Source organism: Mesoplodon bidens, assembly GCF_964165515.1.
Source record: "Mesoplodon bidens genome assembly, chromosome: 6".
NCBI lineage: Eukaryota > Metazoa > Chordata > Mammalia > Artiodactyla > Ziphiidae > Mesoplodon > Mesoplodon bidens.
Genome location: NC_138162.1, coordinates 5,199,170 through 5,224,232, shown reverse-complemented (window position 1 = coordinate 5,224,232; position 25,063 = coordinate 5,199,170). Strand labels below are relative to the sequence as shown.

At 48.7% G+C, this 25,063-nt stretch overlaps 2 protein-coding genes across 23 annotated transcripts in view; both read left to right on the top strand.

Moving 5' to 3' along the window:
• The window catches only part of PRRC2B (proline rich coiled-coil 2B), a 92,133-nt gene that overhangs the window by 5,839 nt on the left and 61,231 nt on the right, over nucleotides 1-25,063 (top strand). The window lies entirely within an intron of this gene.
• Nucleotides 10,496-13,253, top strand: LOC308618699 (calicin). Its single transcript, XM_081236876.1, has one exon. It carries the CDS (start codon nucleotides 10,998-11,000, stop codon nucleotides 12,762-12,764), a length of 1,767 nt encoding a protein of 588 aa, XP_081093002.1. The 5' UTR covers nucleotides 10,496-10,997; the 3' UTR covers nucleotides 12,765-13,253.

Sequence of the window (25,063 nt, the reverse complement as noted above, 5' to 3'; positions counted from 1 at the left end):
AGGCGGACTCTTAACCACTGCACCACCGGGGAAGCCCCATTTTAACCATTTTTAAGTGTACAGTCCAGTGGCATTAAGTACATTCACAGTGTTGTGCAACCACTGTCCATCTCCAGAACTTTATCATCTCAGTAAATTGAAACTCTGCATCTATTAAACACCCCCCCGCCCAATTCCCCCTGCTCTAGGCCCTGGCAAGTGTCATTTTACTTTCTGTCTCCATGAGTTCGATTAGTCTGGGTCCCTCAGATAAGTGGAATTATCCAATCTTTGTCCTTTGGTGAATGGCTTCTTTTACCTAGCATAATTTTTCAAGTTTATCTATTTGTGTTGTTGTGGCATGTGTCTGGATTCCATTCCTTTTTAAGGCTGAATAATATTTCGTTACACACACACACTCCACATTTTGTTTATCCATTCACCTATCGATGGGCGACAACTTGGAAATAGATGTTTTTTTAAATTTATTGAATTGTCCCTCTGCCCCGGTGGAGTGAATGAGTGTCACATGAAGCAGATTCTTTTGCTTCCATTCCTCCCCGTGCTCTGTGTCTCACACAGAGGACACTCCATCAGCACGTGTAGGATGAGCTATGGGGCTACTTAAGGGGGTCTGGTGGGAGCCCACCGAGAAGTCGATCCCACCTCAGCCTGGGTTCCAGTGGTCAGAGAAGGCCTTCTGGAGAACATAGCAGACTTGAAGCAAGCACCTCTCGCAAATAGTAAGCGAGCCCTGGAGTATTAAAAATGTGTTTCTAAGTTGAAATCAGAAATGCATGGGCCACAGAAGAAAGCTGGTGGGTCAGCTTGCTTTCCAGAGCCCCAGGCCCTTCGACTGTGGACGTGGTGGGAGTGCTCTGGTGGGGCGGGGGCCAGGGCCACCCAGGAGGCAGGTAGGACTTCACCTCCAGTCATTGAGTTGATTCTCCCAGCATGCTTTGAGCTCATCTCTGGGTGGAATGGGGGGTGAATGTCACTGCATGACCAACTGGAAAAAGGAGGTCTGCGCTCTTTCCACGGTTCCTTTGTGTCTTTAGAGCTTTTTTCGGCAGGTGTTGTTTACATCCAGTTCAGAGCTTAGAGAACTGCTCTGTTCTAGGCCGTGCAGAACATGCAGGCCAGTCTGGGAGGGCCGACCTGTCAATGGGACTGAATGGGCTGAGTGTTCAGGAATAGTTGGGGAGAGTGGAACGTTGCCCTGAAGCATAAAGTGGAATTCTTTCTGATACAAAATTAATTACAAAGGTATACTTACTGGAAAAAAAAATAAAAAGAAAAGAAAAAGCAAGGGTACATAGAAAAATGAAAGCTCTTCCTTCTGTCTTCCCAGGTGGTAGCCACTATTTATGGTTTGGTGTGTTTATCCTTCATGTGAATATGGCCCTTCGTAGGCAGGTTTTTTTTTTTTTTTTTTTTTGCGGTACGCGGGCCTCTCACTGCTGTGGCCTCTCCTGTTGCGGAGCACAGGCTCCGGACGCACAGGCTCAACAGCCATGGCTCACGGGCCCAGCTGCTCCGTGGCATGTGGGATCTTCCCGGACCGGGGCACGAACCCGTGTCCCCTGCATCGGCAGGCGGACTCTCAACCACTGCGCCACCAGGGAAGCCCTGTAGGCAGGTTTTTTAAAGAGCAAAAATGGGATCATACTAGTCTTTCTTCATTTTTAAACGTATCATGAGCATTTTTCCATACTAACATATACAGATCTATCATACTGTTAATGTTTTAAAAATAATACTTAGGAAGTTTTTTAAAAATATGCAAGTGTATGGAAGAAGAAAACAAAAATAGTTCTTAATCCCTTGGCCCAGATATTCCCAGTTGACTTTTTTAAAAAGTAGTTAGAAAAATTCAATCTGTATTGAAAAGCATAAGGGTTCCTCTCCAATCTCTCTGAAAGGAAACCATTATTTGAAGTTTCTTGTGATTCCTAATAGAAAAAAAAATTATGCACATTATCCATGTATATATATATATGTATATATATTCTTCTTAAAGCAGGTTGCCCTTTTCACTTAATGTCTTGGTGTGCTCTACGAGGGCCTTTATAGATGTATTACATCATTTATTTTAGTAACTACGAAGAATAGTCTGTGAATATACTTGATTTATCCCATTTCTATTGGTGGACAGTTGGGCTGTTTCTAATTTTGGGATATTACTCAATTTTGGTAGAATTCAGTCAAATTTCTCTTCAAAAACATGTAATCTGTATATAATAGCACGTGAGAGCATGTTCCTGTAGTGTGGACTCTTCTGTTGAATAGCGTTTTGGTAAGAATTCTGTGAAACTCCTTTTCAAAAAACTTTGTGCCAGTTTATATACAGTAGTACATGAGAGCGGGTGTTTCTAAACTGAGGGCTTTCTTAAGTGAACAGCTTTTGGGGGTCATTTTGGGCATGCACATTTCCCAAATTAAAAGCAGTGGCTGTTTCAGGCTTCCTGTAGTTGGTGTAGGATCTCAGGCTGTGATTGGTGTGCACACGTGTATCAGAAATGGTGTTTGCTGTGGACTCCCAGGGCTGAAGTGGCCCTGTGCCTCTCATTAGGTAAGGCCAGTGGGGGAACCGGCGGGGGGTTGTGGGGAGGGGCACAGGTAGCCAGATCTTAGGTTGATTTTCCTTATCAACTAAAATGATGGTACTTGGCACAGAAAGCCTGGCAGAGAGGATTCAGAGACCTCCTCTGTTTGGAGTTCTCACATGGCCCTTCTGGAGATTTCTGAGGCTCGCGTTACAGCCCTTGGTAGTCTTGTTGTTGCTAATGCATCTTACTGTGGAATTTATCCGGAGGCCTGTGCTCTGTTGTGTTCAGTTCTCAACTCAACCACTTGGCCTCCGGCCCCGACTTTCCCGGCCTGGTTATGCTAGGAGATCACACCTAGTGGGCGAAGTGACTGTGGACGTGAAGCCCCTGGAAACGCCTGGGTGGTATTTCATCAGGCTGGGGCCTCTGGTGAGGTGAGTGCCCCGGGGAGGTGCCGATTGGCAGCGCTGGCCCTCGCGGGCTGTTAACTGTTAGCGCGAACCTAGAGAGAAATCTAGAGAGAAATCGCGGGGAGAGTTGGGGATGCCTCGCCCCCCTCTCCTCCTTTCCTGAGGGAGAGTAGCCCTTGCCTTTGATGGTCAGCTGCCTTCAGGTCCAGGTTCTTCCACTTGCAAGCTGGGTGATTAAGATTATTTAATCTTTTGGAGTCTCTGTTCTCTTTCTCTGCAAAATATCGTAGTAACACCTGCCTCCTAGAATTGGGGGAGGATGCAGTGGGTCCTACGCTGAAGTGTTTCTAAGGTGCCTGGCACAAGGCGAGCAGGCTCTCGGTAAACAGTAGCTATTAATGGTTCCTGGATTCAGCACTGGCCGAGGGCCTGGGGGGTTGGAGTAGGCAGGCTTATACACTTGGGGCTCTTTTGTTTACTAGATGCTGGCGTTTCTCATTGTGTGCTAAGCCCTGTGCTACATGCTGTAGATTTAGACCCAAGTCAAACAGCCCCTGCCCTCGCCTCCAGGAGCTCAGACACCTTACCAGGGGTACCAGGGGCCTCCCCTTGGGGCGGGGGCGTCGGGGCTCCCCCAGCAGGAGCGTTTGATCACTGGCTGCTGCCCCTCCCTGAGTTGGTTCTGTTCTTGGAGAGTTTTAGGTAAATGTCTTGAGAGGAATGAAGATAAGGTTTGTTCCAGTTCATGGCATCAGGCAGACAGGAGTGTTCATTTCTGCTGTTTACACCTTCCTGGACCTTGAACAGGCCTCCTTTACCCCTCTGAGCCTCTGTTTCTGTATCTGCTGGGTGGGGATGGAACCTGCTGTGATGATGGCACCTAGTCAGCTCGGAAACAGGATGATGTGTTGCTACTATATTGCTCAGTTTATCTAGATCTTGAAACAATGTAACAGTAACAGTACAGGCTTGTTACAAAAAACCCAAACACGCCAGAAGTACACAGAGTAGCAAGTAAAAGTCACTCCTTGCCGCTAGCCTTCAGAGTGAGATGATGAGTGCTGTCTTGGAAACAGTTTCGTTTTCCAGTACCGGGAATGTTTTAGCTGAACGTGTGAGTTTCATCCCTGAAGTAACCACCGGAAAACAGGAGATACGAATGTTTATAGGTGTACTTAAGACATTTCATATGTGTTTTCCCAGCATTGTCACTTCAGTCCTTTCCTGCCTTCTTAAGGAAAAAAGAAAGGACCATGGTAATTCTTTGTCCACCTGCATGAATCCTAACGCTGTGTTGGTCATACTAGCGGCGGGAGAGAGTAGCTTTTAACCAAGTGCTGCCCTCCAGAGATCTTAAGGCAGTGTGATGAGGTTTTGATGTGGGAGTTTGGGGTACGGGGGCAGGGAGGGCCGTGTGGTCTGTGATGTGGACTTGTTAGCGGAAGGGGCATCAGAGTCTGTGATAGTTCAGGAACTGGGGAGAGATGATGGAGTGGTTGTAATGCCCGTTGATCGTAAATAACCAGTGAGTAAAGTTGGTGTGCTTAGGTGAAGGCACATGTTCCTCTTTTCTTTTGCTGAAATGACGGGTTGGCCTCCTTCTGAAAGCCCCTGGGCAACACTCGGCCCTGATGTTTGGGTTCTTCCTTTTCATAACTTCAGACCTGCTCTTGCCTGATTGGTGGCCCATGGACTGTCACCATCCTGGGTTTCCTCTAGAGTCTGAGGCTTGGAGAATAAATAGCATATGGGTTCCGGGGCTGTAGTCCTTTGGGCTTGTTGGAGATCATTTAAACCAACTCAGCCCTTTTAGCCTCCCTGCCTTCAGTATATTTTCTGAAGAAAATAAATATTTGGTTTTATTTTCTTAAAAGAGAAGGTGGCTTGGGGGGGGGTTAGTTGTTGAAGAACCATCTCTGTATCAGCAGACAACCTCCTGCATGTGGCTCAGCTCTGAGATGGCGTGATAGAGTGAGAAAGGGCGCACGGCGACACCTCGGCCTGGTACTTCACCGCTCAGCCTCCGTTTGCCCATCTAAGTGGGGCCGACAGTGAGGACAGCCACCCCGGCGGTTGTTGGCAGGATCCTCTGCACAGCTGCAATCGCTGTTCCTCCAGCCTGATGGAGTACTTCCTCGCTCTGATTAGTGGGAAGCGTTACCATCCAGGCGGAATGGTTTGTTGATAAGAAGTCTCCTTTGGGACACCTCTTCTGCCTCGTGCAGGCTGAAGGTGGGAGGCTGCAGGTGGAGGAGGGCTCCTGGAAGGCGCCAGGGTCCTGTTGTTTCGAGTGAACTGGGCCCTGCACCCCTGTGGGCTTTCGCTCCTGGAGGGCATCTGCCTCCTGTGGTGGGTGCCTGATTAGAGGTGGGGGTCTGCCGCTGGTTTCTCAGGGCAGGGTCGCAGTTCTCATCTCCTCCCTCACCTTCTGTCTGCCCTTCAGTTCTCTGGGCACAGACTGAAAATATGCTTCGTAGAAATGTCAGGTGGTACACGAGTATTGGCCCAAGTGTGAAGTCACACGTACCGGGACTTGGGTTGTAGCACTGTCTGTCACACCACATGGTTGGAGATGATTTACACGTCTGTCTGTAGAACATGGGTAAATAAAATGTGGCACAACTATGCTGTGAAATACTAGGAAGGCATTAAAGAGTCTTAGATTGGTATGTGTTTTCTTGAAAAGATGACCACAGTGTATTAATAAAAGAAAGCAAGTTGTAGCATAATGTAGCAACAACCCACATTTGTAGAATAAAACTTGAAGACCACAGATTGCTGATAGTTTTACGTGGGCTGAGAAGGCGTGGAGGATATCCACCAAGTTAACATTGGTTACCTTTTGAGTTGGATTGACTAGTTTTGTATATTTTAATAGCATTTGAATTTGTTATAGTGAATGTGTATTAGAAACACTTATTACTTACAGAGATAACTAATTACAGAGGTAACTCATAAGTTTAAAGAAAGAGACATGCCTATGGGCCAGGCCCAGGGGCTGGTGCATTATTGGCTTTTTCCTGGCAAGAGCTTCCTCCCGGCTCCTTGTTTACTCAGACCTACCCCGAGTGCCTTGGCTTCTGGTGCTGGGACCCTGATGATTCACAGGAATCCAGCCAATTCAATCATGTCTGTTTATGTGTCAGTGGTCCTCAGAAACTGCTTTGTTGATCTGGTTAGAAGGAACAATCCAATACAAATCCTGTCTCCAATTTCTGTTCTCTCCTAAATCAGATTTTATAATATAGAACATAGATTTTTAAAAAATATTTATTTTATTTTATTTATTCATTTATTTATTTGGTTGTGCCGGGTCTTAGTTGCAGCTGGTGCGCTCCTTAGTTGTGGCATGCAAACTCTTAGTGGCGGCATGCATGTGGGATCTAGCTCCCCGACCAGGGATCGAACCTGGGGCCCCCTGCATTGGGAGCATGGAGTCCCATCCACTGCACCACCAAGGAAGTCCCTTTTCCTTCCTTCCTTCCTTCCTTCCTTCCTTCCTTCCTTCCTTCCTTCCTTCCTTCCTTTAAAGCTCCAGGTCATTTAAAATACATGACTTCTTACTAAAAATCTCCAGTTCATATAACCAAGGGGTTTACAACTTCTCCTTTAAAAGTTATATTCCTGGAACTTCCCTGGTAGTCCAGTGGTCAAGACTCTGTGCTTCCAGCTTCCAACGCAGCAGGCGTGGGCTCAATCCCTAGTCAGGGAGCCAAGATCCCACATAGAACATAGATTTTGATGGCATTTGCAGAGTGCTTCTCACTTGCTAATTCACCATTATTTGGAGGTGGAAAAGGAAGGAAAAACGGAAATAGAGCTATGTGTCATGTGTTTCTTTTATTTGCCATGTCCTTGGTAAATTTTGCCCCTGGGCAGGGAGGCCTGTGTGTGGCACATCTGTCCAGCTGTCCATCCCTGGCTGTATATTGAAATTGCCTTTTTGAGTTTTTTATTTAAAATTTTTTTCTACTTGCTAATAAGTTAACTGCATATTCAAAAGGTGAGATAGCCCAGTAGCTCTTTGCAGACTGCAAATAGATTTCTAGCTGGAGTCGTCTCAGGCTTCAGCTCAAGCCTGTGTGCCTGTGAGCTAGGTGGGTAGGGACTGACCCCACTGCTCATGAAGGAAGGAGCCGTAGCAGTTTAAGTTGGTCACTAGTGATGACGTTGGTCACTGGAACCATCGGGCAAGTGCTGTGCTTAGGGAGACTCAAGACAGACCCCTGTGGCTGAGGAGCCCAGAGCCCGCGCACACACTGGGCCCACCGGACCCTGTGTTAAGAGTAGAGTTCCTATGATGCGGTGCACCCTGGGCCAGACTTGCCCTGCACATTCACCACAGCCCCAGAGGTACACCCAGAGCCTGGGCCTACTGTGGATATTTTATTCTGGGCCTCGGGGCCCCTTGGTGGCTATCGTGGACCTCATAATCGCAGTAGCAGGTGTTTCTCTAGTGCCGACTGAGTGCCAACACTTCTGGAGCAGTGCCTGGATGTCAGACTAACCTGGGTTCAAGTTCAGGCTTTGCTATGCCCTAACTTGAAGATAGTGACCTTGGGCTAGTCATTTAACCTCACTGAGCCTTGGTGTCTTGTTTGTAAATTGAGGGTACAAATACCTTTCTCATTGTGTTTTTTTTTTAAATATATTTTTTTATTAGTTTCTGCTTTATAACAAAGTGAATCAGTCATACATATACATCTGTTCCCACATCCCTTCCCTCATGCATCTCCCTCCCTCCCACCCTCCCCATCCCACCCCTCCAGGCGGTCACAAAGCACCGAGCTGATCTCCCTGTGATCTCCCTGTGCTCTGCGGCTGCTTCCCACTATCTATCTACCTTACGTTTGGTAGTGTATATGTGTCCATGCCTCTCTTTCGCTTTGTCACAGCTTACCCTTCCCCCTCCCCTCTCATTGTGGTTTATCTATTTTTTTTCTTGTTTCAGAGAACTGCTGTTTTAAAATTCAGCTTTATTCAGATGTATTCATTAAATTACTTTTGGCTTTTTTCTTTGTGAATTGTTTCTGCTTTCCTTTGTGTTCAGTTGTGTCTTTTTTTCTGACTCCTCATCAGATGCTTAATTTCATTCTTTTCTGTTAGGAATTTTAAGTTTTTAGATGATTAAATTTCCTCTGAGAACAAATTTGTCTCTTTCAAAAGTTTGGTGTGTAGTGTTCTTTTCTCCATCTGTGCTATTTTCTAGGTATTCTGCAGCTATGGTTTTGAATTCCCCTTTGAGTCAAAAGTGTTTTAAGATGGAGGTTTAAGTTTTCAAACTGATAGGGTTATTTTTTCTTCTGCCTTCATTATATCTTATTCTGTTGCACTGTGGTCAGAGATTTTTGCTTTTCAGAATTTGGGGTTTTCCTTAAAGTCTCATTTGTAGTCACTTTTTGAACATGTTTGCTGATCTCCCTTGATCAGATCATCTGTTACTGTCTCTGTTACTGTTTTGAGTGGGCTTTGATCTATCAATGTGTAGCGATTGCTGTGTTTTCCACTTAAAATGTTCTTTTTTTTTCATTTTAAAATTGCTCTGCAAATATAGGTTCATGCTAGTTATATTTTCATTATGGATTGTCTCCCGACCCATGTGTTTGTTCTGCTTCTCACTTTTTTGTGTCTGGCTTTTTCCATTCAATGTTATATATTTGTGAGTTTCACCCATGTAGTTGTGTGGCGTTTATTCCTTCTCATTTATTTTTTTTCCAGTTTTATTGAGATACAGTTGACAAGCTGTACAGCATAATGATTTGACTTACATACACTATGAAATGATTACCACAGTAAGTGTAGTGAACATCATTTTATTGAATATATGGATACAAAATTAAAGGAATAGAAAAAAAATTTTTTTCTAGTGATGAGAACTCTTCAGATTTCCTCTCTAACAGCTTTCATATATAACGTACAGTCTGTTAATTATATTTCCATGTTGCACGTCACATCCCTGGTACTTATTTATCTTATGACTGGAAGTTTGTACCTTTTGACCACCTTCATCCAATTCCCCTTCCCCCTCCCTCCACCTCTGGTAACCGAACATCTGATCTCTTTTTCTATGAGTTAGTTACTTAGTTACATAATTACTTGGTTTTTGGAGTATAATTGACCTACAACTCTGTATTAGTTCTTGGTACACAGTATAGTGATTCACTATTTCTGTGCATTTCGAAATGATCATCACGATAAGCCTAGTTGCCATCTGTCTGTTCCTTCTCATTGTTAAATAGTATTTTGTTACGTGAATATAATATTTATTCATTCTAGCCGCGATAGACTTTTAGCTTGTTACCATTTTGAGCTATTCTGGATACTGCTGCCATTAACATTCTCACACATGTCTTTCGATGCGTGTGTGTATGTGTTCTGTTGGGTTCATACCTAGGAATGGAATTGCCAGGTCACAGGGGAGGCGTATGTTCAGCTTTAGTGGATGGCTGCCTGTCTTCCAGAGATGGTACCAATTGGCACAACGCCCACCAGCAGCGCAGGAGCCGTGTCCTCCCTCCACAAGCTCACCTGCACTTGGTGTTGTAACGATGTTAGTTCTCCCTGCACTGATCTCTAGATTCCATGTAATTCCAACCAGAATCCCAGCAGGCTTTTCTTTCCTTGTTGGTTGTTTAGAAATTGACAAACTATATGAAAATGCAAAGGGGGCCAAGAATAATCAAAGCATCCTTGAAGAACAAAGCTGAAAGGACATATTACTAGACGTCAGGACTTTGTAAAAGCTACCATAAGTAAGGCAGCACAATGTTGGCACAGGATAGCCAAATAGACTGATAGAATAGAACAGAGATCTTGAAACAGACTGCACATAAGTGGTCACTTAATTTATGACGAAGGTGCCACTAGACAGATGGAAAAGGTGGCCTTTTCAAAAAAAAAGGTACTGGGAAAATTGGATTCTCTGTATGGGGGTGGAGGGAAGAATTTTCTACCTCAAATCGTATCCAGAATCAGTTTTAGGTAGATTATAGAGCTAAACATGAAAGAGAAAAGAGAGCTTCTAGAAGAAAACAGGAAAGTACAGTCTTGGAGAGGACAAAATTCTTTAAATAGGACACAGAAGGCGCCACCAAAATAGAAAAGAGTGACAAATTGAACTGTCTTGAACCTTATATCTTCTACTTTTTACAAATGCTTCCATAAAATGCAACAAATACTGTTTTATAATTGCCCAGATACATTAGATCATCTGTTCCGTTTATCCCTTGGAACCCTCTGTCCTGCTCTCATCAGGACCTTTCCTCTCTTGCTGTAGTGCAGCTGCCATCTTGGGCTTCCTGTGGTTGTCACTCTGGTCTTGTCCCTCTGTGTTGGATCTCTTGTTTCTTTGATCCTATGTGTATGTATATCAGTTGGGGAGTGTGAGCGTCAAATAACAACAACTGTCTTAAGCTGCGTTAAACAATAAGGAAATTTATTGGTTCAAGAAAGTAGACCTCCAGAGGTGGGCAGGTTCCGGATTGGTTGGTCCTGTGTGAGGTGTTGTCCCTAAGGAACCAGGTATCTTATTTGTGGTCACTGGCAAGGGGGGTGGGTTTCTCCCTTAGACAGGCATACCCCTCCCCCAAGCTGGGTGTGGGTCAGCCTCCCTGCTGCTGTCTGCCTGGGAAAGGACTAGTTCACTTCCTCTGGCCTTCCTTTCCGGCCTTCCTAACCCTCTCCACACCACCCCTGCCCAAACTGTCTCTGACATTCCAGAAGCAGCCCTGAACTGAGTTTGAAGGTCCCAGGTGGGAGTTGTGACCCATCTCTGAGTTTCCTCCTGAGTTCTGGGCCCTGACACTAGGCCCTGGCAGGGCATCTGGCCTTGGCAACTCAGGGCCATCAGAGGGGAGAAAAGCCCTGTGCCTCTGAGAAAGGCCTCTGGGGGGCCTGCATTGTGATGACCTCATCCACTCTGTGACATCATCCTCTCTCCCACCCCCACTCCTCCCTGATCAACTGCTGTGCAAGCAACCATCAGTCTGAATCCCAAAGGCCTGAGAAAATCTGTTCTCCAGTACCTGCTGCTGTTCTGCCTCAGCCAGCAAGAAGCACCATGAAATTGGAGTTCACCGAGAAAAACTACAACAGCTTCGTGCTGCAGAACCTGAACAAACAGAGAAAACACAAAGAGTACTGGGACATGGCCCTGACTGTGGACCACCATGTCTTCTTTGCACATCGCAATGTGCTGGCTGCGGTCTCTCCACGGGTGAAGAGTCTCATCTCCAACCACGACGTGAAGACCACTGATGAGCTCTTTATCACCATTGACCCCAACTACCTGAGTCCGACCACGGTGGGCCAGCTCCTGGACTACTTCTACAGCGGAAAGGTGGTAATCTCAGAGAAGAATGTGGAGGAGCTGCTTTGTGGGGCCCAGTATTTCAACATACCACGCCTTCGAATTCACTGCAGTGACTTCCTGATTAAGTCCATCCACCGTGCCAACTGCTTGCGCTACCTCTTCTTGGCTGAGTTGTTTGAGCTCAAAGAGGTATCAGACTTGGCCTACTCTGGCATTCGCGACAACTTCCACTACTGGGCCAGTCCTGAGGCCTCCATGCACTTCATGCACTGTCCACCTGTCATCTTCGGCCGCCTGCTCCGAGATGAAAACTTGCATGTGCTCAGTGAGGACCAGGCTCTCAATGCACTCATCAATTGGGTATACTTCCGGAAGGATGAGCGGGAGAAGTCTTTCAAGAAGTTCTTCAATGACATCAATCTTAATGCTGTCTCCAACAAGACGCTGATGCATGCCAGCAACATGCTGATGGGCATGGAGAGCAGCTCAGCCCACACAACCCTGATTGAGAGTGTCCTTGTGGACCGCAGGCAGGAGAGGCCAACCAGCCTGCTGAGCTACCAGCGGAAAGGGGCCCTGCTTGATGCAGTGGTCATCCTAGGTGGCCAAAAGGCCCACGGCAAGTTCAACGATGGACTGTTTGCTTATATCGTTCAGGAGAACCTGTGGTTGAAGCTCTCAGAGATGCCCTATCGGGCAGCAGCACTTAGTGCCACCTCTGCTGGTCGCTACATCTACATCTCTGGTGGTACCACTGAGCAGATTTCAGGGCTGAAGACGGCTTGGCGGTATGACATGGATGACAACTCCTGGACCAAGTTGCCCGGCCTGCCAATTGGGCTTGTCTTCCACACCATGGTGACTTGCGGGGGGACAGTGTACTCAGTGGGTGGGAGCATTGCCCCAGGGAGGTGTGTCTCTAACATCTATCGCTATGACGAGTGCAAGAAGGCCTGGTGCCTGGCAGGGAAGATGAGCGTCCCTATGGACGGCACAGCCGTGATCACCAAGGGTGACCGGAACCTGTACATTGTCACTGGGCGGTGCTTGGTGAAGGGCTACATCACCCGGGTCGGGGTGGTGGACTGCTTTGACACCAACACTGGGGACGTGGTCCAGTGTATCACCTTCCCCACTGAGTTCAACCACCGGCCCCTGCTCTCTTCTCATCAGGACAACATCCTCTGCATGTACAGCCACTGGCAGAGTCTGGAAATCAACCTGCAGAAGATAAAGGCCAACAAGACAACTGCCTTAGTGCCTCTCTTGCCCAACAACTGCCCCCTGGATGTGTCCCATGCTATATGCTCCATTGGAGACAACAAGGTGTTTGTATGTGGAGGTGTCATCACAGCCAGTGATGTCCAGACAAAGGACTACACCATCAATCCGAACGCCTACATGCTGGACCAAAACGCAGGCAAGTGGAAGACCCTGGCCCCCCCACCAGAGGCCCTGGACTGTCCTGCCTGCTGTCTAGCCAAGCTACCTTGCAAGATTCTTCAAAGGATTTAAACGGCTTTTTAAGTGGGAGAATAAGTAAATGCATTATTATTCACAATTTAATGAGAGAGAGAAAGAGAAGAAGATGGCCTGTTGGTTCCTTCTTAGTCTTTGTTTGGCCCTAAAGGTGGAGATGCTGGGCTACAGCTACCCGCAGTGGGGAGAAATTCACAGCCAGTCTGTCACTGGAGGAATCCAAGCTGAGGCTGGAAGAGTCCCTGATGTGTGGGATCAAGGCATCTCCTGGGTAGTGGCTCCCAGTGGGTGGAAATTCAGGGCTACTCTGTCACTGGAGAGATCCAAGCAGAGACTGGAAGGGAATCCCTGGTGGGTGAGATTGAGGCATCTCCCAGGCACTGGCCAAGGTGATGTTTGGAAGGCCCCCTATTCTATACCCCTGTAGTCACCTTGCGGGCATCTGCTAGACTGACAGTTAAAGCATTTACTTAGAGTTGTGAAGCCTCAGACTCCTCCATCACTCATTTCCCTTGAGTCTGCCTAGGAAGGCAGGGGAGGGCCAATCTCAGGTCTGGGAGAGGAGCCTCCCGGGCTGGGGAGGGGGAAGGCAGTGTGAGCCAGGCTCAGGGATGCGGGCAAAGGGAGTGGGGTTGGGATAGGAGGGGAGGCAGGGTTACTTGGCTGTTGTGTTGGGCCACGCAGCCATGGTGTGTTTGTGTCTCATTTGTGGGAAAGTTGGGGGTTTACTTACAATTGTTTCCAGTAAGCAAGGTTCATTGGGAACTTTCTCCAGGAATACAAGTTCTGAGGAGCTGGGGGTGGAAGAGAGCTGAGTAATGGGAGAGTAAAAGGAACCTGCATCTCTGTTGGAGAGAAGATTGGCGATAAGGTGAGATGACGGAATGAGAGACAGGATGGTGTAGCAGTTAGGGGTCTGGACACTGGGGACAGATGGCCTGGTTCAAATACCAGTTCCATCACTTACTGGGTAATCCTGGGAAACCTATTGATATCTCTGTGCCTTAGTTACCTTATCTGTAAAAGGGGGACAATAAGAGCGCCTACCTCACAGGGTGATGTGATGTGCAAAATGCCTAGGACAGTCCCTGGCATATATTAAAGTGCTTTGGGAGTACTTTTTGAAAAGAAAAAAAAAGAGGCATGAGGCAAGGGTCTAGGGTCTTGGGTCTTTATGTTAAGTTAGGTTCCATAAAATGTTCTTTGAGACTCCTACCTCAAAGTCTTAGTGAGCTCTCCTCAATTCTAACTCCCTCTTCCCTTTCATTCGTGTACTTGCATATAATCCTCAACAATTTAAAAGAAACTGACTCACGTCCTCGAACACTATATATAATCCTCATTCACCCATTCACTCGTTCATTCATGAATTTACTTGTCCACTCATCAATTCACACACACACACACACACACACACACACACACACAGTCACTGAGGCCTCTCTGTGCAGGTCCCTGTGCCAGTGTGTATTACACTTATAGCATGGCTCATTTTGGACTCACTACATACATAAAGCCCCACAAAGCTAGTGGCGACTGTATTATACAGTGCAGGATACTTTACATATCCTCATGGTTCAGATCTGCTCCATCCCCTGCCTTTTCCCACTCAGTCCTGCTCCACCTGCCTCGCAGCGTCTTCCTGACTTCCCTGACAGGTGGCCTCCCTCTTCAAAGCCTACCGCTCTGCCCAAGTCTTACTTTCCTCCTTGCAGGCCAGGACCTTGGACGTCACAGCTGACGAGCGCTCTCCCCTGGAACTTCTCCCACGTTTCTCACTTCTCCAATCCTGGGCAGCCCCCGCCTCTGCTCACTTCATTGCGTCCCCCAGCTGGAAGAACAGGGTCTTACAGACCCACGCAGCTAAGCCCAGCTGCCCCATCAGCACCCCAGCAGGCTTGGCTGACCCCAGAGTCACCTCTTATGACACTAGATGCCATTCCCTAGTGCTGATTCTCCAACCTTCTCTGGTGTCCTGGGGCCCGGCCCTTCCTTTCTCTTTCTTCTCAGCCACTTACCTCTCATTCTGCCACCAGAACTCCAAAGAAATAGAGATCAAATTACCTAGCACCATAAACAATCCCTTATCCCCCAGAGCGTCTGCTTTTCTGCACCTCAGAGGAAGAGGTGTCCTTCCACGACTCAAAGCTGACCCCTCCCTGTCTCTATCTTTTTTTAAAAAATAAATGTATTTATTTTATTTTTTATTTATTTATTTTTGGCTGCGTTGGGTCTTCGTTGCTGCACACGGGCTTTCTCTAGTTGTGGCGAGCAGGGGCTACTCTTCGTTGTGGTGTGCAGGCTTCTCATTGAGGTGGCTTCTCTTGTTGTGGAGCATGGGCTCTAGGCGCATGTGCTCAGTAGTTGTGGTGCACGGGCTTGGCTGCTCCGTGGCATGTGGGATCTTCCTGGGCCAGCGCTCGAACCCGTGTCCCCTGCATTGGCAGGCAGATTCATAACCAGTGCGCCGCCAGGGAAGCCCCCCTCCAGGTTCTCTAGTTTGTTTATTTGCTTTCTGTCTTTTAGTTGAGGTCTCAGACACAGCTGATTGGAAACTGGGTGGGTGGGTCAGAGGGGGCTCTTGGGAATGGAGTGGGTGGGTGAGAATCCACCCTTTTATTCTCCAGCCCCAAGGTCTGCTCTGTAGGTTTTCAGGAGAAGACTCCCTCTTTGCCAAGGGTGTGGAGGGAGGGAGGTAATTGGTTTGTCTACCAACTCTCCTGGGGGGCCAAGAGCAGAGGGAGCCTCAGGCGCCTCTGGTTTGCTCCTCAGGTTTGTACTTAGCTTCTTTTTTTAGCTCCTTTCCTCACCCCCACCCCCTTTGACCCTGGTGATCTCAAGTCTAGACTTTTCTTGTTTAATTTATCGGAGGGGGGGGGCGGGCGGGCAGGGAGGTGATGTGGAGGCTGGTTCTTGCACACGCAGCCTTTCTGCAAGTGCTCCCAGCTTTACCCCGCCCCGTTCCCCCACCCCCCCCGCCGCAGTCTTACAGGGCACCCACTACTCTTAGGACCTTCCCAGCTCTCTGGGGTCCTCAGTTCCTAGGATCTATAATCTCCTAAATCTATCACTACTTATGTCTGTTCTCTGCCAAAATCGTCCCTGTCTTTGGGGTCTCTCTGTTGTCATTTTAGAGGGTTTTGGAAAGGTGAGCTATAAATGCCTGTGGTCCTTCTGCCATGTTTAAACAGAACATCCCTGTTTTCTAGATAGTTTCTGTGAATCAAGTGGAGCTGAATTAGGGTCATTTCTGGGGTGTGTGTGCACATGTAGATAAGTACACAGTCACATTTATGTACGTATGTGTTTGCATAATTGTGTGTGTGTCTGTCAGTTATACCACTTGGCTGCCACGTGATCAGCGGTGGTTGTCTTTTTGTGTCAGAACATCCAGAGCTACCGTTTGCTGTAGAGGCTGCAGAGTATTGTGAGGCCCTGAAGAAAGGGTGGGTTGGGGTGTCTGGTCGTTGGTCACTGCCTCCTTTCAGAAAGTGAGCTCTCTGTCCCTGCTTTCTTGAGAAGGGAGGGAGCCTGAAGGAGCAGAGAGTAGCGGGGGGGGGCGGGGGGAGTGACAGGGCCTCTTTGAGGGATCCCTTGTCCGTGCCGCCGAGTTCTCATCACACCTCGGGGCTGTTACCTCCAGTTCCCGCAACAGCCTTCCGAAGTAGAGCTTCTGTCCCCACTGTGGCATTTGGACTCACAGGCTCTTTCCGTCCTGGCAGTGTGTGTGGAGAGAGAGCTACTGCCTGGAGGAGGGAATTCATCCTTGTGGGGAGGGCTTGTGCCAGGGAGTTCACATAGGCAGCAGTGGCTGTTACCTGGTGGATGATGGGATCAGTCTCTCTCTCTCTCTCTCTTTCCCCCCTCCTGTGTTTTTTCAGCAGTGAATGAATCTGTGAGGACCTGGGGTTTGGGAAGGTGGAAGGAATGCTTTCTCCTGGGCTAAAGAAAAGCACTTCCTGCCAAGTAGTCCTCCCTCTTCTAGCGCCCAGATTCTAGCTGCTACAGGTGACGTCATTCCTACGGGGAAGGTTTTGGGTGTAAACAAAGTCCCCGCTGGCCGGGACAGCATCCTGCGTGTGCTCGTGCTTGGCCTGTCTGCAGTACTCTCTAAGCTTTCCTTAAAATCATTTTCAAAAGTTTTTTAAACAAAGAGCAAATCTGTTTAGAATTTATGTAGTGTTTTATGACCTTCATTGCTGAACTCTTGAAATAGGAAACAAAACCACAGTAGACTAGAGTAGCAGCATGGTGGCCCCTGAATTTAAGTGACTTGCGCTGGTGAAGAGACACCCAGCAGTGTGACTGGGAGCTGGCTGACGGGTGTGACCACTTTTGATTTTTTTAAGGCTTTGCAGTTTTTCTATATCAGGCGTGTGTATTCCTTTTGTTCTAAAAATGTTATGGGTGAACGAATGAGCGGGACCGGGATCATCCACCTCCATAAGGCAGGCAGTCCTAACACCAGCGTGTGGTTGCATTGCACATCCCTGCTTATTGCCCTCAAATGGGAAACCTTGAGACTGGGGGCAGTTTAGTGCTGTGTAAAACGTGGTCACAGTGGAGTGTTGATCTCGAGGGTTTTCTTAGCATTAGAGTGCATCTCTGTCTCCTGAGAATTAATTAAAGGGGTCCACAAGCAGATCCTAAACACCCGTGAATTTTCAGTCGTGGTTTTGAACGTCTCCTCTCTGCATCAGGGCCCTTAAGCTGTGAGACGTCAAAGTGGGGTCCGGTTCCTGGAGCCCCAGGAGCCCCAGGAGCCCAGGAGCCCAGAGGTAGGTGGGAAGTTGGAGGGTTCGCTGGTCGCGTAGGAGTCTGGAAGGGTGAAGTAGTGTTGCAGGGCTGATGGTCGGGCGGAGCCAGGGTAGTTGCCTGAAGGCGAGCGAGAACTGGGTCACGTGTGTTGTGTTCGTTCTTTCATTTATTCCTGATGTCAGACCTGTGAGGTGGGTAACAGTATATTCATCTCCGTTAAGTCAACAGGGAAACAGGCGAGTGTGGAGGCAAGATGCAAACCCCTGTTTTGGAGACATGAAAGTGGCAGGGGATGGGGTGGGATGAGACTGGGTGGTGGTTTGGGGCCGTGTGTTGGCTTAGAGCAGCGGTCCCCAACCTTTCTGGCACCAAGGACCGGTTTCATGGAAGACAGTTTTCCCATGGATGGGGTCTGGGGGGTGGGGTGAGGGGGGGCGGCTCAGGCAGTGATGCCAGTGCTGGGGGAGCGGCCGATGAAGCTTTGCTCACCTCTTGCTGTGCGGTCTGGTTCCAGTTCGAGGCCCAGGGGTTGGGGACCCCTGGCCTAGAGGGTTTGGATTTGACCCTGGAGCAGTGGGATGAGGTTGGAGGTGTCTGAGCAGGTGCTTGTGACCTGGTTTGGCTCTGGTGGAAGGGTTTAGGGCAGGGCGGGGAGCGCTGGCTCTGACTGAGGCTCAGGGAAGCAGGGGTGGGGCTTGCAGCCCCTGAAGTGTGCACGAGAGCTGGGGACGGGGAAGTGCTCTGGCCCCTGCAGCTCAGCCCTTCTAGTTTTAATTGCTGTAGGTTCCTAAGGTGTTGCTGTTCCCTCAGAGGTGTGGACCTCTTCGGGTGGTGGCTCCAGTCTCCTTTAACCCCAGCCCTTTGTTGGTCCCTCAGGCCTTTATTTTGCAGGCAGCTTGTTCTTGGAGAGGTTTGTGCTGGCCTGTCCCGCAGAAACCTCACCTGCCTGGGCTCCTGCAGGTGGGATGCCTGGGCCCAGGCTCCAGCTTTGCAGGTGGGCCAGCTCCTGCCTCCTAGGGGCTGGAGAGGTGTGGGGCCCTGTGCTTCTGGCGGGCCGCCCTGGTTTTCTGATTGGGGCCCTGTAGGGAGCCCCTGGAAGCTGGAGGTGTGGATTGGTCATGCTGTGGCTGAGTGAGGAAGCAGAAGCTTCCCTGCAGACCCAGGTGGGATTCCCCATCCCCGCCCCCCACTCCTGCCTCGTCCTGGGACGTAGTCCTGGGGGATATGTGAACCCCTTTTTGTTGAATCCATTTTACTGTGATGTATTCTTTTCCACATCTGATTCTCCCTTTAGACTAGGAGTCAGCCAACTGCAGCCCCAAATCCAGCCCCCCTCCTGTTGTTGTAAATAAAGTTTTATTGGAACCCAGCTCTGCTGCTTTGTTTATGTTGTCTGTGGTTGCAGCAGCGCTGGGCGGTTGAGTGGCGGTGATGGAGATGCTGCCCTCTGGAGCCTGCTCTGGAGGGCGGGCTGGGGTCTCGTTGAGTCCACACCCCCAGCAGCTAGTAGCTCTGTAGAGCCGGCAGCACACATCTGATAACTTGAACTGGGTGATGTAGCGCCTCCCCCATGTTGGAGGTTTTTTTTTTTTTGGCAGACATTGACATGTTGGAGAAGGTTGGAATTGTTTATTCATCCTGTACCCAGATTTTGTGGGGAATGGTTCTTTATGTTCTGAGTGAGACTGGACAAGCATACTGTGTGACGACCAGGTCCTCTACTGGCCCCCGTGCTTGTCTCCTGACCTGTTTATCCGGGCTGCTCTCAGCTTCCCTTCCTGTAGGATTATGCTTTCCTTTTTCCCCACCCTGGTTGGGGGCTTCTGCTTGTGTCTCGAGCCAGTGGCACTTAGTCCGAACATGCTGTTTCTGTAGCTTGTGGGTCTTCCCCGGTGACCGACCACCTCCGCTCTGAGCAGGTGGGGTCCGGGCTGGAGCTCGCATTGGGTCCTTCATTGTCGGTGGTGATGGCTCCAGGTGTCCTGAGGACTGAGGACTGCTTAGGAAAGCAGGGGATGTGACCAAATGTTACCGGACTCAGGGAGACCTGTGAAAAGCCTGGGTTTGCCCCGATGTAAATCTGGCTGTGGGCAGCACTGGCGTGTATAAAGTGTTCATCTTTGAACGGCTTGTCCGGTCCAGTCATCCGTGCAGTCGCCCAGAAGGCAGCCTTAAGCTGGCGCCGCCCCATGTCAGAACCAGTGCACTCGCCCTCCCATAGACAGAGCCTCAGCAGCCTGGCGTCAGGGCCCCTCTGTGGCCTGGTGTTCCTGCCTGGGCTCCAGCCTGTGACCCTGGGCAGGGACTTCTCTGCCCTGACCTCACCTTAGTGTCCCCCTCTGTAAAGCAGGCTGATGACAGTAGTGTCCTCTAGAGGATGGAGGGCAGTGAGTGTCAGCAGGATGCCGGCCTGCCTTGAGCTTGGAGCTGGAGCGCTTCCCCGGGGAGTCCCCGGCTGGGCGGCCGTCTGCCGCTGGCTGGTACCCAAGTGGGAGTGAAATGAATCCTGTTACTCGGAAATGGCTTTTGATAAGCTGGAGGGCGGGAGGTCCTCCCTCTGGTGGACCGAGAGCAGGCGTCTGGTGACCTGCTGGACGGCTGGGCCTACCGTCTGGAGGCTTGGGGCCTGGTGACTAAGTTGCCTTTGTTGGTGAATCTTTCTGGTTGTGTTGCTCCAGCAGAGCCTGGGCCTCTCTCAGCACTTCTGTAGGTAACTTGCCAAAATGGGCAGACCTGGAATTGTGTTAAAATGTCCTTTTCTTCGTTCCCCAAAGCTGTCTTCACACGGATTTGGGGTCCTTCTTTCCTCTGTTTCTTGTAGGCGAGCCGTTTTCACATGCCTCGGCGCCCAGCCGGGGCCTCAGGTGGCTGCGTGGGAAGGCAGGCTTCCAGCAGTGGGGGCAGGACTGGCGGACGGCGCTCCCTTGGCTTGTAGCTGTTTTATATGTAATACTGAGGTTCCAAATTAGATCTTGTTTAGGGAAAAAAAAAAAAATGAATTCTGTTGCCTAGAAAAGGAAGAGCAAGCAGCGTGAAAGCCGTGGCTGTGCTCCAGGCTTGGTCTGTGCTGCCTGCAGAACCCGGTGTCTCAGCTGGTTCGTCCGGATCCAGGCACGAGGCAGGCTGGAATGGACATGCCTCTGACCCACCCAGAAGCGTGTTCCCTGCCTCCCCAGCTTCATGACTCACACCCACATGTTTGCCTGCAAGTCTCTCTGTTATCTGACAGGCTAGTGGAGCGCGTGTGTGTGTGTGTGTGTGTGTGTGTGTGTGTGTGTGTGTGTGTGTGTGTGAGAGTGACTGAGTGAGTGAGTGAGTGTGTGTGTGTGAGTGAGAGAGTGACTGAGTGAGTGAGTGAGTGAGTGTGTGTGAGACTGGTGATGTTTATGAAAACCGAGGGGCAAGCAGAGTAGCCAGATGGGTGTGGAGCAGAGCTGGGCCCCAAACTTGACACCGATTCGCTGGAGGAGATACATAACCTTCATACCGTTGGGGAAACCAGAGTGTTTTTATTTGTATTTTGGATTTGTGTCCAGTGAAATCTGGCTTAATAAATGAACCCTTGCATGCCCTGAGGCTGGTGTCTGTAATCTTGCTTTGTAAAGGGCCAGGTAGTAAATAAGTTGTTGCTTTGTGGAACATGTGTGGCCTCTTGCGCATTCTTTAGGCTGACTGTGATTTGCCCACCCTGCTCTAAGAGAGAATTGGGCTGAAGGATGTCCATCTGTGCAGTCTGACTGTGGAGCATTGCAGTGAACAAGTATCAGGCCCCCTCCCCACAGGTGGTGTCTCCGAAGCAGTGGTGGCTCGGTAGCGTTGCCTGTTAGCACCCCAGATTTCTATAGAAATACAGAATCCAGTCCCGATGTGTGGTAAGACATGGCTGCTTTGACAATAAATCGTGTAATTCCATGGCTGTGTGTTATTAACATTGACATGTTTGATTTTAGAACCCGCTGGCATTTGTGAAATCTTGTCTTGCCCCTCAGTTCTGTAGGTGGGGAAACTGAGGTCTGGAGAGTCCAGTACTGTGCCCAGCAGGTACAAAACTTGGTTAAAAAGTGGGAGAAGGGTCCCTCCAAAAAGTGCATGTATGGGTTTAGTTGCAGACGTTAGTCCAGTGTGTTCCCTGTTTTGGCTTCACCAAGGGCCTCTTGTCAAAAGGAATAGAAAGCATATTCCCTAAACATAGCAGGTGCTCAATAAGTGTTGGCTGAATGGCTGAATTTATTTAGAAGACATAGTTCAAGCAACAGTTGTTGACCAACTAATACCTCTTAGTTCCCCTTGGCCAGGGTTTTCTTTATTGTTTTCTGGGGTGTGGAAAGTGGGGGTACGGTCAGGCTCTGGTCTCCTAGTGCTCCCTGAGTGTGAGTGTGGGGACTGGTCAGTTTGGAGAAGCGTGGTGTCACGAGGAAGACCCACTGAGAGCTCTGTGTCTACCCTAACCTCCGCCCATGGGCCCAGGAAGTACAGAATCAGAGAAAGATCGGTTTGTATCAGTGAACTGGCAGAAGTTTGGACTGACAGGCTTTTTTTTTAAGATTTATTTTTTATTGAGGTAACATTGGTTTATAACATATGTTTCATGTGTACAACCTTATATTTCTACTTCTGTATGCCCCAGTGCGTGCTCACCACCAAAAATTTATTCTCTGTCCGTCACCATACGTTGATCCTCTTTGCCCATTTCGCCCTCTCCCCACCCCTTCCTTTCTGCTAACCACTGCTCTGTTCTCTGTATCTATGTGTTTTTGTTTGCTTTGGTCTGTTCATTTATTTTTTTGTTTGTTGGTTTGGTTTTTTATATTCCATATATGTGTTGAAATCATACAGTATTTGTCTTTCTACGTCTGACTTACTTCACTTAGCATAATACCCTCAAGGTTCATCCATGTTGTCACAAATGGCAAAGTTTCATCTTTTTTTATGGCTGAGTAGTATTCCATTGTGTGTATATACCACATCTTCTTTATTCATTCATCCATTAGGCTATTGTAAATAATGCTGCAATGAACATAGGGGTGCATGTAGCTCTTCAAATTAGTATTTTCATATTCTTTGCATAAATTTCCAGAAGTGAGATTGCCAGTTCATATGGTAGTTCTGTTCTTAATTTTTGAGGAATCTCGATACAGTCTTCCATAGTGGCTACACCAATTTACATTTCCATGGATTAACAGATTTTAAGAAGACTTTTTTTTTTTTTTTTTTGGTACGCGGGCCTCTCACTGTTGTGGCCTCTCCCCTTGCGGAGCACAGGCTCCGGATGCGCAGGCTCAGCGGCCATGGCTCACGGGCCCAGCCGCTCCGCGGCATATGGGATCCTCCCGGACCGGGGCACGAACCCGTATCCCCTGCATCGGCAGGCGGACTCTCAACCACTGCGCCACCAGGGAGGCCCAGAAGACTTTTTAGTAGTATCTATAGAAACAAGAATTTCTCTGGTCACGTTTCAGAATTATAAGACATTTGATTTTTAAAAATCAAGCATGTTGGGCTTCCCTGGTGGCTCAGTGGTTAAGAATCCGCCTGCCAGTGCAGGGGACACGGGTTCGAGCCCTGGTCCAGGAAGATCCCACATGCTGCGGAGCAACTAAGCCTGTGTGCCACGACTACTGAGCCTGCACTCTGGAGCCCGTGAGCCACAGCTGCTGAGCCCATGTGCCACAACTACTGAAGCCCACGCACCTAGAGCCCATGCTCTGCAACAAAAGAAGCCACCACAGTGAGAAGCCCGCGCACCGTGACGAAGAGTAGCCCCTGCTCGCTGCAACTAGAGAAAGCCCGCATGCAGCAGCAGAGACCCAACGCAGCCAAAAATAAATAAATACAATAAATAAATTTTTAAAAAATCAAGCATGTTAAGATTTAATGTAGCAATTTGATGGCCCAGAATGTCTGGTGAATAATTTTTGTTTCTTTGTTGGTTTGGTTTTTAATTTAGTAAAGAACTAGTTATCTGGATTTAAATGAATGATGCGGCATCTGTAGTCCTGCAAGTTGTGTGGCTGGGAAGGAGGCATCACTGGCTTTGTTCAGAAGTGTTTGTAGGTTCAGTGGTCAGGTGAAGGTTGTGGTCAGGGACAGCAGAGATGTAGCTGTAAGTTAGCATTTTCCATCATTGTGCTGAAGTGAGAGATTCTGGAACTTGCTTCTTATTAATCGGCTGTGTGACCGTGGGTGAGTCCCATCATCTCTGTAGGCTGGACGTGGGGTGGAGCTTGTTATCCTCTGCTGTATCCCAGTCCCAGCTCAGGGCTTGGGCACATGACAGTGCCTGCCTAGTAAAAACATGTTGAATAAACGATTGTAATCGTTTCCTGTTGTCGCTGTGACAAATTACCACAAATCTAGTGGCTGAAAACAGCACAGGTGTGTTCTCTCTGAGTTCTGGAGGTCAGAAGTCTGAAATGAATCTTGCTGAGCTGAAATCGAGGTGTCACCTGGGCTGTGCTCCTTCTGGGGGACGCTCTGCAGGAGAATCCGTTCCCTGGCCTTTTCCAGTTTCTCGAGGCGGCCTGCATCCCTCTGCTCGTGGCCCCTTCCAACTTCAGAGAGCACCCCTCCAGCCTGTGCTCCTGTTGTCACCCGCTTAGAGTCTGACCCTCCTGCCTCCCTCCTGTGAGGACCCTCGTGATTATCTTGAGCCCACCCAGATAATCCAGGATAATCTCCCCAGCTCAGTATCCTTAATTTAATCACACGTTTGCCTGAGAAGGGGACATATTCACAGGTTCTGGGAGTTAGGACATCAACGTTTTTGTTATTCAGCAGGTCACACGAGTTTGTAAAGAGTGCCAGGAGTTCCTCAGTATCCCAGTTATAACCCATGGAATGGTCTCCTACGGATGAATAAGAGACTCCATCCCTCTGCCGGGGCCCCTCCTTGGACCCCTGCTGGAGCTGTAGGGCCTCTTCGGGGCTGCCCTCTCAGGCTGCCCATACATTTTCCACCTGGAGACTTTTCAAAAGTGCTTGTTTAAGGCTTTTCCTTTTAGACCCAGAGTCAGCAAAGTTTGCAGGCTACTTGTCCTGTTGCATATTTTTTTGTTTCTTTAAAACAAATATGAAAAATGTAAAAAAAGAAATAATTTTCAGCTTGAGGGCCTTACAAAACAGGCCATTGGCTGGGGCCCTGACTCGTGTTTGCCAATCCCTGTTTTAGACTGAGCTGTGCAGGCTGGGGCCACGTGTGGCCGTCACCTTGGTGGCAGTCTCAAGGGCTTTTGTTCCTAATGGAATGTGTGTGTGCCCATGTGTACTGGGAGGGGTTCGTGTTCCTACCCCAGTGACCTTTTCTGTTGGTTTGATACGACAAGTGTCTAAAAATTAGATCTCATCTAGTCTTAATGGAGAATTTCAGGCTGTTTTCCATTTGAAAGCCTATTAATTACTGGTCTGACACAAACAGGATCCAGTCCCTTTCCTGGAGGAGGGGCTTACAGCCTAGTCTGGGGGAAGCAGCCAGGAGAGGTAATTACTAGTTCTGACGTTGGATCCAGCTTCGGGGAGGGAGATTCAAAGATAAAGGGGTGTGTCCTGGGACCCTTGGCATCAAAGCCCGAATTTGGACA

Excerpts from the sequence above, each read along its gene's own strand:
- LOC308618699 (XM_081236876.1), top strand. The coding sequence starts at position 10,998 with ATGAAATTGGAGTTCACCGAGAAAAACTACAACAGCTTCGTGCTGCAG.